The 20,784-nt window shown below is 42.4% G+C and overlaps 1 protein-coding gene across 1 annotated transcript in view; it reads left to right on the forward strand.

Moving 5' to 3' along the window:
• Window positions 1–4,675, forward strand: part of GNL3L (G protein nucleolar 3 like) — a 28,241-nt gene extending 23,566 nt beyond the window's left edge. Inside the window, exons 15-16 of the mRNA XM_052662978.1 lie at window positions 2,573–2,792; window positions 4,372–4,675. Coding sequence (XP_052518938.1) covers window positions 2,573–2,792; window positions 4,372–4,454 — 303 coding nt within the window. The 3' untranslated portion in view covers window positions 4,455–4,675. The remainder of the gene's footprint in view (window positions 1–2,572; window positions 2,793–4,371) is intronic.
• The last annotated feature ends 16,109 nt before the right edge of the window (window positions 4,676–20,784 follow it).

Below are 20,784 nucleotides of genomic sequence, written 5' to 3' on the forward strand. Positions count from 1 at the left end.
AATATGCTATCTAGGTTGGTCATAACTTTTCTTCCAAGGAGTAAGCGTCTTTTAATTTCATGGCTGCAGTCACCATCTGCAGTGATTTTGGAGCCCCAAAGATAAAGTCTGACACTGTTTCCACTGTTTCCCCATCTATATGGCAGGTCCCAAAGGTCACTTGCCCTTTCGTGGCTCCCCAGCACCTACTGGATCAAGTTGATATGCTGTGCTGTACTGTGATCTCTGGAGGCTTTTTCAGCCTCTTCATCTGCCAGTCCCCCCTGTCTCTGCCCTTCGAGAGGTCACAGTTTAGTGGTTTAAGCCATAGATATCTACACTGATGAAAGACACACAGGGATTCAGGGCAGAGGGTGGGAAAGCTTGAATCTGAGGGCCGTAACCTATACTGCTGTGAGCCAGGGAAGTCTTCCCTTGGGGCTCTGATACTTCTGCCACATCTTGAAATTTGAGGAATTTTCTGGGCAGGAGGGGCAGCAGCCCTGGGGCAGGGGCTCAGCCTGTGCATGTGCCAAGAACTGAAAGGGTGAGAGCATGGTATTTTGCAGAAATCACTAGTGGTCTGAGGTGGCTGGAGTCAGGTTAGAGGCAGGGAAGGGTGAATCTGGTGTCAGATCCCTGAAGGCCTCGAGTTTGACTTTAAACCATGGGTAATAGATAAACACTGAAAGTTGGCTGTTTTGTGTGGGAGGAGGAAAGGCAGAGGGTTTAAATTTTTTCCCATTTTGTTTATTTAAGATATTTTGACTAGGTACATGGTAAAAAAAAGTGAAAAGGTAGGAAATTCCCTGGCAGTCCAGTGGTTAGGACTCTATGCTTTCACTGCCAAGGTCTGGATTCAATCCCTGGGGAACTAAGATCCCACAAGCCGTGCAGGGTGCCCCCCATCCCCCCGCCGCCAAGAAAAGGTAAAGGGTATATAGTAAAAGTAAATCTCTCCTGCTTCTCTATTCCAGCCACCCTGCCCTCTCCTTGGAGGCAATCACTATTAGACTTGAATGTCCTTTCAGAGCTATTGCATCTTCACGCACATACACATAAAAGCAGATAGCGAATCTATTTTAATCCATATAGTCATATGCTATTTGTATTGTTCTACACATTCCTTATTTCACTTACAAATTCACAGTGTAGATTGTTCCATAAAATTACTTAACTGCCCTTCATTTTTGATGGCTACATAATATCTGGAAGGGTTCCTTAGGCAGGGAAGTGACATGGTCAAGTTTATATAATAGAACTATCACTCCAGTGACTGCAGTAAGAATCAAGTTGGAAAGAAAGGAGCCGAAATAGAGGTAGGGAGTCTATGAAGGAAACTCTTGCCTGTGCTCTGTAAGAGATAAGACCTGCCTTAGGGTAGTGGTAGGAATTATGCCCATTCCCATTTTCACATAGTTTCAAAACTCTCCCTAGTGCTTATAGGAAAATCAGTTTAAAGTTGTGAGTTTAAGGCCATCCCCCAGTATTTCTTACTGAGCCCACAGGCACCCAGAACATACCATTTTTCCTCATGGACCAGCAGTAGTTCCCTACTCTGTATTATAAGTTCCAGGCTCAGGTTCAGGGCCATGAGTAGGGCCACTCCATTGTCCAACTCTGGGAGATACCATTAGGTGTGCTGTGTTGTAAATGGTGCCCACCCCCTGCAACCCCAGAGTTGTAGGGTTTATAGCATTGCTTTTCCCCTGCTGTAGTGTAGTAGGTAGTCATACATATAGAATTCTGATTGCTTGGGTTCTGATTTATTTCATTGCTTACTAGCTGTGTGACCTTAATTACCTTGTTTGTCAAAGACATTGTTGCCAGCATTAAATGAGTTAATATGTACATGTATGTGAGTACATGTATACATATTCATATGTATGTATATGACACACATACATGTATATGCTTAGAAATGTACCTGGCACATAGTGAGCTTTCTGTCAATATTTTGTTTTACTGACCCTGTGTACCTTCTACTCCAGCCCAGTAGATACCCTTTCAGGTGCCCAGGTATGCGCTGTGCTTTCCAGTGTTCAGTCAGGAATGACCCTTCCATCAGCAGTATGTTGACCACCACCATGCCCTCAGCCTCTGTCACTTAGGTGGCATATCTTTGGTGGGCACTTACTGTATTCTAACTTGTGGTGTGGTTGGGTTTTTTCCTCTTTAGCCTGGTTGCTTCCCAAAAATGGGTGTACATGCGAATCATTTCTCCAGCATTTCCCCATACAGAACTGGGCACAAGATAGATGTTGGAACATATTTGTTAAATTGAGTAAGACCTTAGTCATTTGAACAAAGAATCATTGTAATGTCAATTGTCATTGACAAGTAGTTCTACTTTTTCATTTTATTCTTGTAAAAACCAGGCAAGCTACCCACTGCCCACCCTTGACACATGATCAAATTGTGGCTGAAAGAATAACTAAGCACCTGCCAATCTGTGGTAGAGCCAGACTTGAAGCTTAGTTCTGTGTAACTCCAGACTCCTGTTCTTAATGCAAGCCTGTCCCTGCCTCCTTTGCAGAAGTCTTTGGAGTTATTTTGGGTGCCCAGACCTCACTGTTGTCCTCACTTCCCCCAGATTGGAGATCTTACTGGGTATTGCACCAATCCAAACCGTCATCAGATGGGATGGGCTAAGCGCAATGTGGACCTTCACCCTAGGAACAATAGCATGGTGGATGTTTGCCCAGTGGACCGCCGCCCAGTGCTTCAGAGGATCATGGAGACAGACCCCCTGCAGCAGGGCCAGGCTCTGGCATCTGCCCTGAAGAAGAAGAAGAAGATCCAAAAGCGTGCAGGTGGGAGGACCTGACCACCCTCCTGTGCTCCAAAAAGGAACCACCTGAGGCCTTAATTAAGGGCCCCTAAATGAGCGTCTCCATGTGTCCAGTCCTCTTCCAGGATTAGGGGGCAGGGATGGGTTAGGAGTATCACCTGCTAGCAGAGTGGTCCTCAAACTTAAGTAGCTTATTTTAGAATTGCCTGGGAGGTTTATTAAAACACAGGATTCTGGGACCCACCCCCAGAGTTTCTAGTTGAGTAGGTTGGCCATTGGCGGGGGCTGAGAATTTGTGTTTCTAACTGGTTCCTAGTCAGTGCTGATGTTGCTCCTCTGGGGGCCACACTTGGAGAACCACTGGCCTAGTCTTATGTATCAAATACCACCATTTATTTATCATTGCTTTCTATGTGTTAAGAAGCTTTCAAGCTACATACATATGTTTACTTTATCTATAGATAAAACACTCAAAATCCAAAGCATACAAAAGGATATACATTAAAGTCTCCTCCAGTCCCCTAGTTCCAGGCTTCCCCCCAGAGGCAACCAGTTAATTTCTTGTATCTCATTCCTGGGGTAGGTATACAGGCAAATATCTATATATTCCTTGTTCTCTTTTTTAGACAAATGTTAGTCTCCTGAACGTACAATTTGCCACATCATTTTTCCATTCAACATATATTACAGATATTTCCCCATCAGTTCACAAAAGAAGTCCCTTTACTTTAATGGTGGTCCATTGTGTGGCTGGTCCACTTAAGTCTTCATGCTATACTAATTTTCACTAACGTGTTGCAAAAGTCTTATTCTCATTCGGTAAGTGAAGAAACTGGGTCCCAGATACTCCAGGTATTTGGGCCAGAACGTGAACCTAGGATGAATTGATCCTATAAGCCCTGTTCTTTGAACTAGACTATGTTCAGAGCCATTTTCTCTTGGCCTGATTGTACACTGAGTCCTGGGAATACAGAGATTAATTGCTCTTTAACTGCTGGTCTTATTGGAGTGAGGAGGAGATAAGAAAACAGACATTGGGAACACAAAGTGATCACTATGAAGACATAGAAAACAAAACGAGGGAACTTAACCCAGCCTGAAGGTTGTGGTGGGATAGAGGTGATCAGAGAAGGCTTCCTGAAGGAGGTTATGTCTGAGGAAAATCTCAAGGAATAATAGGGTGTGGCTGAAAGCTGGAGGTGAGCATTCAGGTTCAAAGACCCTACTGCCATCCTGCCGGTTTGCTGTAAGAGCTTTGGGGGTCTTAAAAAGCACTGCTGATGGCAGAGTGCTAAGTTCAACATAGTAAAAGAAAAGAGCTGTTTTGATACTAGGAAGAGATAAATACACTTGAAGCTCAGTAGTGTGACTGAGATACAAGCTATTTTGGGGTGATCATTTCACAGGTAGACAAATGGGTCTTTCTCTGAGATTCAGTAGTGGTCTGCCAGTAGCCTACCAGTTGTTTCGTTTAGTGTTGATGGTGGGCGGTTAGGGAGCCAGTTTGGGAGTTTGGTGCAGACAAAGATAAATGTAGCCTAGCTCCTGCAAGCCTCCTGTTGGCCTCCACCAAATGACTTCCTGTTTTTCTCCATCTGCAGACAAACTTGCCAGCAAGCTGTCTGATTCCATGATGTCCGCTCTTGATCTCTCTGGCAATGCTGATGACAGTGCTGGTGACTGATCCTCTGATCTCACCTCCCTCTCCAACTCCAGTTCCAATGGAAATAACAGATGAAATGGTTTGCTTCTCCCTGAAGCACCTGCGTATTAAAAGAACCCCTCACCCACTTCCCTTCATTCTCCAGGAAAAAAAAAAGGTCCCAAGTGTCTAAAGCTGACAAACCCAATACCTTTATTTAACCCCTACTCTGTTTACAAGAGAAATAAAATAATCAGAAGATCCCTTATGCCAACAATTTATCCCCCACCTTAGAGGCTGGACTGATTGGAGGGCTGACCCCTCACAAAACCCTCTTAGAGACTGCAACTAGAGGCTAGACTGCTGTATATCTGGGGATTCCTTGTGAGGGGGTGTGGATGTGTGTGAGTGTGATGATTTTTCTACCAGTCCACAACAGAGCTTAGCAGTAAGACATTCCTGCAGTGGGCTGTAGGCCACACATCTTCCTCTCACCCAAGTCCACAGATCCTTGCTGTGGCAATGGGAGTAAAGGGAACAGTGATGAGCATTCTGAGACTCTGGAAGGATCTAGGGATAGGATAGAGGAAAGAAGACAATGCACAAGCCTGGCTGGTTTGAGGTGTGGTAAGCACTGTTTGTTCACACAGGGAAAATAAGGCACCTGTTGGTAGGTGCTTGTTATGGGGCATTTCTGGGCAGACTGAGTTGGGAATCCCTTGAACTGATTGATGTGCTCTGGCTGGGCCCCATCCTTGTGTCACCATGTCTCACCCAGTACCAGCATTTGATTCAAAAGGGTTTTGGTGTCATTTGTTCATAGGCTGCATCCTTAAGAGCTACCAACTCCTTTCCCAGTGTTTTCTAAACATTATACCCCTTAAAACTATTAGCTACCTCTTCTGGAGGAGCCTGCCCTATCAGACAAAGGCCCAGGAAGTGTCAACATCCCTCAGTAAGGAATTTGGGTAAATTATGGCAACAGAAACACATCTTACTTTACCAGAGCTTGTTTGAGTCATGCTTAGGACCTCAGTTCCCAGCAGTCTCCCAGAGACTGGACACATTTGAAGGGAATGGGTCTTAGACTGCAGTCTGCCCCTCACCCCGAGCTTCCACATCCTCATCTTTGGAACCACATTGACAGCTTAGCCTTGCCTCCTGCTGTTACCCCCTAATTTACCTATTCAAATCCTAAGACCGGAACCATGTAATGGACTGATGAGCCCTTGGCTGCAGGATGATTGGCAGGGAAGTGCAGACCACTTCTGCATTCTGGCACAGCCAGAGGAGAGAATTACATACTGCTTGAGTGCACAATACCCTGATACCTCCCTTAACATTCAGTGCAATTCTGCCAGTAAGAGGTTAGCCTCTCCAAATGTAAGATGTAGGCTCAAAGTTGTCAGGAAGTAGGCAAGATAACATACATGTATATTGGGACCTAGGTGTGATCAAAACTATGCCAGGCCCTTTACTCTGCATTGTACAGCCTTCTTAACATTGATTAAGTACCTATGGTGTGCCAGCCTCTGTTAATCAAAATTTTAATACATTCTCTTTTTTTGGCTTTAAAAATAGGGTCTTGCTAAAATTCTGCTCCAGATATCCTTTAATGGGGGCCAACTTCACGTTACCTTAGCAAACTCCTGGAAGATAATAGTGCTACAGTGAAAAATTGGGTACCACGACAGCTAAGGCCATTTAAAAACCGTATGACAATACATAATTTAACTTCATAAATCTTTTATAGTGCTTCTGAGAGATAAAGTACTAGAAATAGGTATCTTGATAAGGAAGAAACAGTAAGGGAACAAAATTTGGTCCAAGTCAAACAGAAGAACTAAGGTACTCATGTCAGGATAAGAATTTGGGATTCCAGATTTTCTACAGCATATCACAATTCTTTAAATAATTTCTAACTTAAAAAAAAATTTTTTTTGGCTGCACTGGGTCTTCATTGCTTTGCTCATGCTTTCTCTAGTTGTGGCCAGTGAGGTGTATTCTTCATTGCAGTGGCTTCTCAGGCTCTAGGCATGTGGGCCTTAGTTGAAGAACACAGTCTCAGTGGTTGTGGTGCACAGGCTTAGTTGCTCCTGTGACATGTGGAATCTTACTAGACCAGGGATCAAACCCGTGTTCCCTGAATTGCTAGGCAGATTTCTAGCCACTGTACTACCAAGGAGATCCCCACAGGTTTTTAAAAATGTTTCTTGAGTCTTTCCCCTCTTGCCTTAATAGTATAATTTATATACAATAAAGTTTACCCTTTATAGTGTAAGTACTGTGAGTTTGCACAAAAATAAACAGTAGTGAACTACCATCGCTATCAAGATATGTGATAGTTTGCATCACCTCCAAACTCTCGGGACCCTTTGTAGTCAACCCCTACCCCCACCCTCAGTTCCACTGATCTTTTTTTTTCTGCTCCTATGGTTTTGCCTTAATATGGATGTCATGTAAAAAGAATCATACAACATGCAGGCTTACTTTATGCCACTGCCACAGTGTGTGTGTGCTCAGTCATGTTCAATTGTTTTTGACTCTCTGGACTGTAGCTTGCCAGACTCCTCTCTTAATGGGATTATCCAGGCAGGAATACTGGAGTGGGTGGCCACTTCCTTTTCCAGGGGATATTCCCGACCCAGGGATCAAACCCATGTCTTCTGCATCTCCTGCATTGGTAGGCAGGGTCTTTACCATTGAGTCACCTGGGAACCTCTTTTATGTTTTAAAATTTTTTTATTAAAAAATTTACATAGAATAAAATAACTAATGTCTGGTGTACAGTTCAATAAGCATTGACAAATGCATAGAGTTGTGTAACCAACACAGTTAAGGTACAGAACTGTTCCATTACCCTTTGCCCTCCCCTGTCAAATTCATACTGGCTACTTTATAGTAAAAACTTCCCTACTTCTGACTCATGGCAAACCTGATTTGTTCTTTCTCCTTATAGTTTTATCTTTTGGAGAATGTCATATAAATGGAATTATACAATATGGAGCCTTTGGAGACAGGATTCTTTCACTAAGCATAATTCATTTGAGATTCACCTACATTGTTGGGTTTAATAGTCCCTTACCCGAGATATACTCCATTGTATGAATGTACCATCATTAGCTTATCCGTTCCCCAGTTGAAGGGACATTGGATTGATCCCAGGTTTGATCAATTACAAATAAAACTGGAGAACAATTATACCAAAGAAGTTCTTACACTGTTGCGAAAGTTCTAGGCCCCACAACAGACTTTCCAACCTAGGGATCCAGCAAAGGGACTGAGAATTCCCAGGGAATCTAACTTTGAAGGTCAGCAGGATTTGATTACAGAACTTCCACAGGACTAGGGAAACAGAGATTCTTGGAGGGCACAAACAAAACTTTGCACACAGTCAGGACCCAGGGGAAAGGAGCAGTGATGCTACAAGAGACTGAGCAAGACTTGTCTGTGAGTGTTTGAGAGTCTCCAGCAGAGGCATGGGTCAACAGTGGCCTGCTGCTGGTCAGGAGCACTGACAGCAGCAGTCCTGGGAGGCACAGAGTGCTAGCATAAGTCCCTTTGGAGGAGGTCACCATTACCCCTACCATGGTTTGCCATCAAGGCCAAACTACAGGGAGGGAACACAGTCCCACCCATCAGCAGAAAGTTGAATTAAAGATTTAATGAACACGGCCTTGCCTGCCAAAGCAAGACCCCGTTTTCTGCACACCCAGTCCCTCGCATCAGGAAGCTTGCACAAGCCTGTTATCCTTAGAGGGCAGACAGAATGAAAACCACAATCACAGAAAACTAACCAAAATGATCATATGGATCACAGCTTTGTTTAACTTAATAAATTGTGAGCAATGCTATGTAGGGCCACCCAAGACAGATGGGTCATGGTGGAAAGTTCTGACAAGACATTGTCTATTGAAGAAGGGAATGGCAAACCACTGCAGTATTCTTACCTTGAGAACCCTATGAACAGGATGAAGAGGCAAAAAGATATGACACTGAAAGATGAATCCCCTCCAGGTTGGTAGGTGTCCAATATGCTATGGGAGAAGAGCAGAGAAATAGCTCCAGGAGGAAGGAAGAGGCTGAGCCAATCAGAAACGACACCCAGTTGTGCATGTGTCTAGTGTTGAAAGTAAAGTTTGATGCTATAAAGAACAATATTGCATAGGAACCTGGAATGTTAGGTCCATTAATCAAGGTAAATTGGAAGTGGCCAGACAGGAGATGGCAAGAGTGAACATTGACATTTTAGGAATCAGTGAACTAAAATGGACTTGAATGGGTGAATTTTAATTCAGATGACCATATATCTACTACTATGGGCAAGAATTATTTAGAAGAAGTGGAGTAACCCTCATGGTCAACAAGAGTCTGAACTGCAGTACTTAGATGCAATCTCAAAAGCAACAGAATTACTTCAATTCGTTACCAAGGCAAACTATTAAAAATCACAGCAGTCCAAGTCTATGCCCCAACCATTAACGCTGAAGAAACTGAATGGTTCTATGCAGACCTCTAGAAGGTCTAAAGACCTTCTAGAACTTGCACCAAAAAAAGATGTCTTTCTCATCAGTGTTGTATTTCAGTCATTCAGTCATGTCCAACTCTTTGTGACCTGATGGACTGCAGCACGCCAGGCCTCCCTGTCCTTCACCATCTCCTAGAGTTTGCTCAAACTCATGTCTGCTGAGTTGATGATGCCATCCAACCATCTCATCCTCTGCCGTCCCCTTCTCCTCTGCCTTCAACCTTTCCCAGCATCAGGGTGTTTTCTAATGAGTCAGCTCTGCATCAGGTGGCCAAAGTATTGGAGCTTCAGCTTCAGCATCAGTTCTTCTAATGAATATTCAGAATTCCTTTCCTTTAGGATTGATTGGTTTGATCTCCTTGCTGTCAAAGGAACTCTCAAGAGTCTTCTCCAGCATCACAGATTGAAAGCATCAACTCATTGGCACTCAGCCTTCCTTATGGTCCAACTCTCACATCCATACATGACTACTGGAAGAACCATAGCTTTGACGTTATGGGCCTTTGTCAGCAAAGTAATGTCTGCTGACATTTATTTATTTACCAAATTTTTGGCTGTACCAGGTCTTAGTTGGGGCATGCGAACTCTTAGTTGTGGCATGTGAGATCTAGTTCCCTGACCAGGGATCGAGCCCAGGCACCCTGCATTGGGAGCTTGGAGTCTCAGCCACTGGACCACCAGGGAAGTCCCCTCTCCCAGCAATCTTGATTCAAGCTTGTGCTTCATCCAACCCAGCCTTTTATGTGATATACTCTGCATATAAGTTAAATAAACAAGGTGACAATATACAGCTTGGTCATACTCCTTTCCCAATTTTGATCCAGTCAGTTGTTCCATGTCCAGTTCTAACTGTTGCTTCTTGACCTGCATACACATTTTTCAGGAGGCATGTAAGGGGGTCTGGTATCCCTATCTCTTTAAGAATTTTCCAGTTTGTTGTGATCCACACAGTCAAAGGCTTTAGCATAATCAATGAAGCAGAAGTAGATGTTTTTTGGAATTCCCTTGCTTTTTCCATGATCTGACAGATGTTGGCAATTTGATTTCTGGTTCCTCTGCCTTTTCTAAATCCAGCTTGTACATCTGGAAGATCTTGGTTCACATAATATTGAAGCCTGGCTTGAAAGATTTTGAGCATTGCCTTGCTAGCATGTGAAATGAGTGCAATTGTGCAGTGATTGGAGCAACCTTTGGCATTGTCTTTATTTGGGTTTGGAATGAAAACTGACCTTTGCCAGTCCTGTGGCTACTGCTGATTTTTCCAAATTTGCTGGCATATTAAGTGCAGCACTTTAACAGCATCATCTTTTAGGATTTGAAATAGCTCAGCTGGAATCCCATAATCTCCAGTAGTTTTGTTTGTAGTGATGCTTTTCCTAAGGCCCACTTGACTTCGCACTCCAGGATGTCTGGCTCTAGGTGAGTCATCACACCATCATGGTTATCTAGGTCATTAAGACTTTTTTCTATAGTTCTGCGTATTGTTACCACCTCTTCTTAATATCTTCTGCTTCTGTTAGGTTCTTACCATTTTTGTCCTTTATTGTGCCCATCTTTGCATTAAATGTTCCCTTGGTATCTCTAGTTTTCTTGAAGAGATCTCTAGTCTTTCCCATTCTATTGTTTTGATCTATTTCTTTGCCTTATTCACTTAGAAAGGCTTTCTTATCTCTCCTTGTTATTCTTTGGAACTCTGAATTCAGATGCAAATATCTTGGAATGTTCTATGTAGATTACTTTGCCTTCTGCAAATTTTAACAGTTTAATTTCTACATTTCCAATAGATAGGATTTTTATTTTGTTTTCTTTCTCATTGTACTGGTGAGAACTTCCAGTATAGTGTTTAATTGAAGTGATGAAAGTGGAATTCTTGCTGTGTTCCATATCTCAGGAGACTACATTGTCTTTCACCATTTTGTATAATATTAGTTGTAGTTTCTTTTTTAGATGCTGTTGGTCAAATCAAGAAAATTTCTATCATTATTATTCTGAGTATTTTTTTAAATTTATTTTTCAATTTGGCCCATGCTGCGTCTACATTGAGGTGTGGGCTTTTCTCTAGTTGTGGCGAGTGGTGGCTACTCTCTAGTTGAGGTCTAGGGCTTCTCATTGCAGAAGCTTCTCTTGTTACAGAGCACAGGCTCTAGGATGTGTGGGCTTCAGTAGTTGTGGCACATGGGCTCAGTTAAAATTCCTGGGCTCTAGAGCACAGGCTCAATAGTTACGGTATACAGGTTTAGTTACTCCCTGGCATCTTCCCAGATGAGGGATTGAACCTGTGGCTCTTGCATTGGCAGGCGGATTCTTTAACTCTGAGCCACCAGGGAAGCCTGAGCATTATTATTATTATTATTATTTTAATATATATCATCAATGGATGTTGCAATTTTGTCAAATGCTTTTCTGTATCAGTTGATATATGTTATTTCTTTCTCAGTCTGTTGATGTGATGAATTACATTGGTAGATTACAAATGTGGAACCATTCATGTTAGCACTGCTTTAGCTTTGTTCCTCAAATTTTCATATGATTTATTTTCATTTCCTTCCAATTGAACCCAATTCAATGTATTAAAATTTTTTAAAAATTATTGAGATACAGTACCATATCTTCTTTATTCATTCATCTGTTGATGGACCCTTAGGTTGCTTTACTATCTTGGGTATTGCAAATAATGCTGCAGTAAACATTGAAGTGCACATATCTTTTCAAATTAGTGTCTTCATTTTCATTGGATAAATACTCTGAAGTGGAGTTGCTGAATCTTATGACAGTTATATTTTTAAATTTGGGGGAACTTTCATACTGTTTTCCATATTGGCTGCACCAATTTGCATCCCCACCAACAGTGCTGGAGTGTTCACTTTTCTCCATATCCTCACCAACATTTGTGTTTTGTAGTCTTTTTGATAATAATCATTCTGACAGATGTAAGGTGATATCTCATTGTGGTTTTTACTTGCATTTCCCTGATGATTAGTGATGTTTTTGTGCCAGTAACATACTGTTTTGATTAGTGTAACTTTTTAGTATAGTATGATATCAGGGTGTGTGATACTTCCAGCTTCTTTCTCAGACTGTTTTAAATACTCAAGCTTGTATGTGTTTCTGTGATGCCATAGAAAATTTAGGATTCTTTGTTCCAGTTTAGTGAAATATGCTATTGGTACTTCAATAAGGATTGCATCAGATCTTTAGATCATCTTGAGTAATATGGTCATTTTCACAATATTAATTATTCCAATCCATGAACATGTATATCTTTTCATCTGTTTGTCATCTTTAATTTCTTTCATCAATTTATTCAGTTTCCAAGTATGAATCTTTTACTTTCTTGATTAGGTTCATTCCCAGGTAATTTAATTCTGTTTGATGCAACTTGTAAATAGAATTGTTTTATTAATTTCCAGAAAAACATCTATTTCTGCTTTATTGACTATGCCAAATCCTTTGACTGTGTGGATCACAACAAACTGGAAAATTCTTAAAGAGATGGGAATTCCAGACCACCTGACCTGCCTCCTAAGAAATCTGGATGCAGGTCAGGAAGCAGCAGTCAGAACTGGACATGGAACAACAGACTGGTTCCAAATAGGAAAAGGAGTACGTCAAGGCTGTATATTGTCACCCAGCTTATTTAACTTATATGCAGAGTACATCATGAGAAATGCTGGGCTGGATGAAGCACAAGCTGGAATCAAGATTGCTGGGAGAACTATCAATAACCTCAGATATGCAGATGACACCACCCTTATGGCTGAAAGTGAAGAACCAAAGAGCCTCTTGATAAAAGTGAAAGAGGAGAGTGGAAAAAGTTGGCTTAAAACTCAACATTCAGAAAACTAAGATCATGGGATCTGGTCCCATCACTTCATGGGAAATAGATGGGAAAACAATGGAAACAGTGACAGACTTTATTTTGGGGGGCTCCAAAAATCACTGCAGATGGTGACTGCAGCCATGAAATTAAAAGACACTTAGTCCTTGGAAGAAAAGTTATGATCAACCTAGACAGCATATTAAAAAGCAGAGACATTACTTTGCCAACAAAGGTCCATCTAGTCAAAGCTATGGTTTTTCCAGCAGTCATGTATGGATGTGAGAGTTGAACTATAAAGAAAGCTGAGTGCTGAAGAATTGATGCTTTTGAACTGTGGTGTTGAAGAAGACCCTTGAGAGTCCCTTGCACAGCAAGGAGATCCAACCATTCCATCCTAAAGGAAATCAATCCTGAATATTCATTGGAAAGACTGATGCTGAAGCTGAAACTCTGGTACTTTGGCCCCCTGATGCGAAGAACTGACTCATGGGAAAAGACCCTGATGCTGGGAAAGATTTAAGGCAGGAGGAGAAGGGGATGACAGAGGATGAGATGGTTGGATGGCATCACCGACTCAATAGACATGCTGCTGCTGCTGCTGCTGAGTCACTTCAGTCATGTCCGACTCTGTGCGACCCCATAGACGGCAGCCCACCAGGCTCCCCCGTCCCTGGGATTCTCCAGGCAAGAACACTGGAGTGGGTTGCCATTTCCTTCTCCAATGCATGAAAGTGAAAACTGAAAGTGAAGTCACTGAGTCGTGTCCAACTCTCAGTGACCCCATGGACTGCAGCCCACTAGACTCCTCTGTCCATGGGATTTTCCAGGCAAGAGTACTGGAGTGGGGTGCCATTGCCTTCTCCCCAGTAGACATGAGTTTGAGTAAACTCTGGGAGTTGGTGATGGACAGGGAGGCCTGGTGTGCTGTAGTCCATGTGGTTGCAAAGGTTCGGACATGACTGAGTGACTGAACTGAGCTGAACTTTCAAATAATGTATTATTAGTGTATACAAAGGCAACTGATTTTTAAAATTAATTTACTTTTAATTGAAGGATTGGTTCACAATATTATGCTGGTTTCTGTCATACATCAACATGAATCAGCCAAAGGTACACATATATCCCCTCCCTTTTGAACCTTCCTCCCACCTCCCACCCCATGCCACCCCTCTAGGTTGTCAGAGAGGCCTGGTTTGAGTTCCCTGAATCATACAGCAATTCCCACTGGCTATCTATTTTGCTGTCTATATGATAGTGTATATGGTTCCATACCACTCTCTCCATTTGTCCCACACTCTCCTTCCCCAACTTGTGTCCACAAGCTTTTTCTCTGTGTCTGCCTTTCCATTGGTTCCCTGAAAATAGGTTCATCACTACCATCTTTCTAGATTCCATATATGTATACATTAATATGCAGTACTTGTTTTTCTCTTTCTGAATTACTTCACTCTGTATAATATGCTCTAGGTTCATCTACCTCATTAGACCTGAATCAAATGCATTCCTTTTTATGGCTGAGTAGTATTCCATTGTCAGAAAAGGCAATGGCACCCCATTCCGGTACTCTTGCCTGGAAAATCCCATGGACGGAGGAGCCTGGGAGGCTGCAGTCCATGGGGTCGCTGAGGGTCGGACATGACTGAGCAACTTCACTTTCACTTTTTACTTTCATGCATTGGGGAAGGAAATGGCAACCCACTCCAGTGTTCTTGCCTAGAGAATCCCAGGGATGGGGGAGCCTGGTGGCCTGCCGTCTATGGGGTTGCACAGAGTTGGACACGACTGAAGCGACTTAGCAGCAGCAGCAGTATTCCATTGGTACCACAGCTTTTTTCCATTCATCTGTCAGTGGACATCTAGGGTGCTTCCATGATATAGCTATTGCAAATAGTGCTGCAATGAGCATTGGGGGAAGATTGGCCATTTTCAATTTTGGTTTCCTCTTCCATAGTGGCTGTATCAATTTACATTCCCACCAATAGTGCGAGAGCATTCCCTTTTCTCCACACCCTCTCCAGGATTTATTGTTTGTAGACTTTTTGATGAGGGCCATTCTGACCAGTGTGAGGTGATATCTCATTGTAGTTTTGATTTGCATTTCTCTAAGGAGATCCGACCAGTCCATTCTGAAGGAGATCAGACCTGGGATTTCTTTGGAAGGAATGGTGCTAAAGCTGAAACTCCAGTACTTTGGCCACCTCATGCGAAGAGTTGACTCATTGGAAAAGACTTTGATGCTGGGAGGGATTGGGGGCAGGAGGAGAAGGGGATGACAGAGGATGAGATGGCTGGATGGCATCACTGACTCGATGGACGTGAGTCTGAGTGAACTCTAGGAGTTGTTGATGGACAGGGAGGCCTGGCATGCTGCGATTCATGGGGTCACAAAGAGTTGGACACAACTGAGCGACTGAACTGAACTGAACTGAATAATGAGAAATATTGAGCATATTTTCATGTGTTTATTAGCCATTTGCATGTCTTCTTTGGAGAAATGTCTGTTTAGGTCTCCTACCCACTTTTGATTGTTGTTCAGCTGCTCACTTGTGTCCAAATCTTTGCAATCCCATGTACTGTAGCCTGCCAGGCTCCACTGTTCATGGGATTTCCCCAGCAAGAATACTGGAGTGGGTTGCCATTTCCTTCTCCAGGGCCTCTTTCTAACCCAGGGATTCAACCTGCATCTCTTTAATCTTCTGAATTGGCTGGTGGGTTCTTTACCAGCTGAGCCACTGGTATGCACTGGTAAGCCCCATATATGCAATAATGTATTAATTAATGCATTATAATGTGTTAATATACAATATTTATTTCTCTCTTTCTGACATATTTTACTCTGTATAATATTGTTTAGATTCATTCACCTTATTAGCAATGACTCAAAAGGGTTCCTTTTAATGGTTGAGTAATAGTCTATTGTATATTTACACTATAGCTTCTTTATTCTTTCATCTGTTGATGGACATCTAGGTTGCTTCCATGTCCTAGCTATTGTAAATAGTGCTGCATTGAACATTGGGGTGCATGTGTGCCTGCTAACTTCAGTCATGTCTAACTCTTTGTGACCCAAAGAGTATGGCCCACCATGTTCCTCTGTCCATGGGATTCTCCAGGCAAGAATACTGGAGTGGGTTGACATGCACTAGGGGTTCTTCCCAACCTAGGGATCAAACCCAGGTGTTCTGAAGCTTCTGCATTGCAGGTGAATTCTTTACCACAGAGTCACCAGGGAAGCCTGAACCCTGGAGTACATATATCTTTTTCTATTTTTTAAAAACAATTAATTTTTTTTATTGAAAGATAATTCCTTTACAGAATTTTGCTGTTTTCTGTCAAACCTGAACATGAATCAGCCATAGGTATACATATACCCCCTCCTTTTTGAACCTCCCTCCCATCCTCCTCCCCATCCCACTCCTCTAGGTTGATACAGAGCCCCTGTTTCAGTTTCCTGAGCCATACAGTAAATTCCTCTTGGCTATCTATTTTATATATAGTAGTTTAAGTTTTCATGTTACTCTTTCCATACATCACAACTTCTCCTCTCTCCCGATGTCCATATGTCCATTCTCTATATCTTTTTCTCTATTGTTGCCCTGTAAATAAATTCTTCAGTACCATTTTTATAGATTCTGAATATGGTATTTATCTTTCCATTTCTGACTTACTTCGCTCTGTATAATAGGTTCTAGGTTCATCATCTACCTCATTAGAACTGACTCAAATGTGTTCCTTTTTATGGTTACGTAATATTCCATTGTGTAGTACCACGACTTCTTTATCCATTCATCTGCTGATGGAAATCTAGGTTGCTTCCATGTTCTAGCTATTGTAAATAGTGCTGCAATGAACAATGGGATACATATGTCTCTTTCAATTTTGGTTTCCTCAGGGTATATGCCTAGGAGTGGGATTGCTGGATCATATGGTGGTTTTATTCCTTGTTTTTAAAGGAATCTACATAGTGTCTTCCATAGTAGCTGTATCAATTTACATTCCCACCAACAGTGCAAGAGAGTTTCCTTTTCTTCACACCTTCTCCAGCATTTATTGTTTGTAGACTTTTTGATGAGGGTCGTTCTGACCAGTGTGTGTTAGCCATCTATATGTCTTCTTTGGAGAAATGTCTGCTGAGGTCTTTTCCCCACTTTTTGATTGGCTTGTTTGTTTTTCTGGTATTGAGTTGTATGAGCTGCTTGTATACATTGGAATTCAATCCTTTGTTATTTTCTACTTTGTAGCAAATTAATCATTTGCTATTATTTTCTCCCATTCTGAGGGTTGTCTTTTCACCTTGCTTATGGTTTCCTTTGCCGTGCAAAAGATTTAAGGTTAATCAGGTCTCACTTGTATACTTTTGTTTTTATTTCCATTACTCTAGGAGGTGAGTCAGAGTATCTTGCTTTCCAATGTATACAAGCAGCTCATACAACTCAATACCAGAAAAACAAAAAGCCAATCAAAAAGTTGGAAAAAGACCTCAGCAGACATTTCTCCAAAGAAGACACATAGATGGCTAACACATGTGGCTAACACATGAAAAGATGCTTTGACATATGTCATTGAGTGTTCTGCCTATGTTTTCCTCTAAGAATTTTATATTTTCTGGTCTTATATTTAGGTCTTTAATCCATTTTGAGTTTCTCTTTGTGTATGGTGTTAGGAAGTGTTCTAATTACATTCTTTTACATGTAGCCAATTTCCCCAGCAGCATTTATTGAAGAGGCTTTTTTTTGCCTCATTGTATATTCTTGCCTCCTTTGTCAAAAATAAGGTACCTATAGGTGCCTGGGTTTATTTCTGGGCTCTCTATCTTGTTCCATTGGCCTATATTTCTGCTTTTGTGCAAGTACCATACTGTCTTGATGACTGTAGCTTTGTAGTATAATATGAAGTCAGGAAGGTTGATTCCTCCAGCTGAATTCTTCTTTCTCAAGACTGCTTTGGCTATTCAGGGTCTTTTGTGTTTCCATATGAGCTGTGAAATTTTTTGTTCTAGTTCTATGAAAAATGCCATTGGTAATTCTATAGGGATCGCAATGAATCTGTAGATTGCATTTGGTAGTATAGTCATTTTCACAATATCAATTCTTCCTACCCAGGAACATGGAATATCTCTCCGTCTGTTTAGGTCATCTTTTGTTTCTTTCATTAGTGTCTTATAATTTTCTGTGTACAGTACTTTTGTCTCCTTAGGTAAGTTTATTCCTAAATATTTAATTATTTTTTTTTTTACAATGGTGCATGGGATTGATTCCTTAATTTCTCTTTCTGATTTTTCCTTGTTAGTATGTAGAAATGCAAGTGATTTCTGTGTCTTGATTTTGTATCCTGCAGCTTTACTAAATTCACTGATTAGCTCTAGTTATTTTCTGATATTATCTTTAGGGTTTTCTATGTACAGTATCATGTCATCTGCAAGCAGTGGCAGCTTTACTTCTTTTCCAATCTGGCTTCCTTTTATTTCTTTTTCTTCTCTAATTGCTGTAGCTGGTGTGGGCGGCTGTGACTGGCGCACATAGCTGGGTGGCTGCAACCAGCGCACATAATGTGGCCAAGAGGAGCTACCCCACGTCCGATGTCAGGGGCAGAGGCCAGGAGGACCCTATGCCCGAGGGGCGGCAGCCAAGAGGAGTTACCCCGTGTCTGAGGTCAGGGGTGGTGGCTGAGAGTGCCAGGCTGTGACGGCACAGGAATGGCTGAGAGGTATCCCATGTCTGAGGTCAGGGGTGGCAGCCAAGAGGAGCTACCCCGTGTCTGAGGTCAGGGGTGGTGGCTGAGAGTACCAGGTTGTGATGGCGCAGGAATGGCCAAGAGGTACCCCACGTCCGAGGTCAGGGGTGGCAGCCGAGAGGAGCTACCCTGTGTCTGAGGTCAGGGGCAACAGCTGAGGGTGCCAGGCTGTGACAGCACAGGAGCAGCCAAGAGGAGCTACTCCACGTCCGAGGCCAGGGGCGGTGGCCGGGAGGAGCAACCCCACGTCCAAGGAGCGGTAGCTGTGTGGGCGCAGGAGGGCCTAGAGGAGCTATTCCATGTTCAAGGTCAGGAGGGGCAGCGGTGAGGAGATACCCCTCATCCAAGGTAAGGAGCAGCAGCTGCGCTTTGCTGGATCAGCCGTGAAGAGATACCCCATTTCCAAGATAAGAGAAACCCAAGTAAGACGGTAGGTGTTGCAAAAGGGCATCAGAGGGCAGACACACTGAAATCATAATCACAGAAAACTAGTCAATCTAATCACACTAGGACCACAGCCTTGTCTAACTCAATGAAACTAAGCTATGCTCGTGGGGCCACCCAAGATGGGCGGGTCATGGTGGAGAGGTCTGACAGAATGTGGTCCACTGGAGAACGGAATGGCAAACCACTTCAGTATTCTTGCCTTGAGAACCCCATGAACAGTATGAAAAGGCAAAATGATAGGATACTGAAAGAGGAACTCCCCAGGTCAGTAGGTGCCCAATATGCTACTGGAGATCAGTGGAGAAATAACTCCAGAAAGAATGAAGGGATGGAGCCAAAGCAAAAACAATACCCAGTTGTGGATGTGACTGGTGATAGAAGCAAGGTCCGATGCTATAAAGAGCAATATTGCATAGGAACCTGGAATGTCAGGTCCCTGAATCAAGGCAAATTGAAAGTGGTCAAACAAGAGATGGCAAGAGTGAATGTCATCATTCTAGGAATCAGCGAACTAAAATGGACTGGAATGGGTGAATTTAACTCAGATGACCATTATATCTACTACTGCGGACAGGAATCCCTTAGAAGAAATGGAGTAGCCATCATGGTCAACAAAAGAGTCCGAAATGCAGTACTTGGATGCAATCTCAAAAATGACAGAATGATCTCTGTTCGTTTCCAAGGCAAACCATTCAATATCACAGTAATCCAAGTCTATGCCCCAACCAGTAACACTGAAGAAGCTGAAGTTGAATGGTTCTATGAAGACCTCCAAGACCTTTTAGAATTAACACCCAAAAAAGATGTCCTTTTCATTATAGGGGACTGGAATGCAAAAGTAGGAAGTCAAGAAACACCTGGAGTAACGGATAAATTTGGCCTTGGAATATGGAATGAAGCAGGGCAAAGATTAATAGAGTTTTGCCAAGAAAATGCACTGGTCATAGCAATCACCCTCTTCCAACAACACAAGAGAAGACTCGACACATGGACATCACCAGATGGTCAACACCGAAATCAGACTGATTATATTCTTTGCAGCCAAAGATGGAGAAGCTCTATATAGTCAACAAAAACAAGACCAGGAGCTGACTGGCTCAGATCATGAACTACTTATTGCCAAATTCAGACTTAAATTTAAGAAAGTAAGGAAAACCGCTAGACCATTCAGGTATGACCTAAATCAAATCCCTTATGATTATACAGTGGAAGTGAGAAATCGATTTAAGGGTCTAGATCTGATAGATAGAGTGCCTGATGAACTATGGAATGAGGTTCATGACGTTGTACAGGAGACAGGTATCAAGATCATCCCCATGGAAAAGAAATGCAAAAAAGCAAAATGGCTGTCTGGGGAAGCCTTACAAATAGCTGTGAAAAGAAGAGAAGTGAAAAGCAAAGGAGAAAAGGAAAGATAAAAGCATCTGAATGCAAAGTTCCAAAGAATAGCAAGAAGAGATAAGAAAGCCTTCCTCAGCAATCAATGCAAAGAAATAGAGGAAAAGAACAGAATGGGAAAGACTAGATATCTCTTCAAGAAAATTAGAGATACCAAGGGAACATTTCATGCAAAGATGGGCTCGATAAAGGACAGAAATGGTATGGACTTAACAGAAGCAGGAGATATTAAGAAGAGATGGCAAGAATACACAGAAGAAGTGTACAGAAAAGATCTTCACGACCCAGATAATCACGATGGTGTGATCACTCACCTAGAGCCAGACATCCTGGAATGTGAAGTCAAGTGGGCCTTAGAAAGCATCACTACGAACAAAGCTAGTGGAGGTGATGGAGGTGATGGAATTCCAGTGGAGCTATTTCAAATCCTGAAAGATGGTGCTGTG

The sequence above is a fragment of the Budorcas taxicolor genome, chromosome X, assembly GCF_023091745.1.
Source record: "Budorcas taxicolor isolate Tak-1 chromosome X, Takin1.1, whole genome shotgun sequence".
In the NCBI taxonomy this organism is placed as follows: Eukaryota; Metazoa; Chordata; class Mammalia; order Artiodactyla; family Bovidae; genus Budorcas; species Budorcas taxicolor.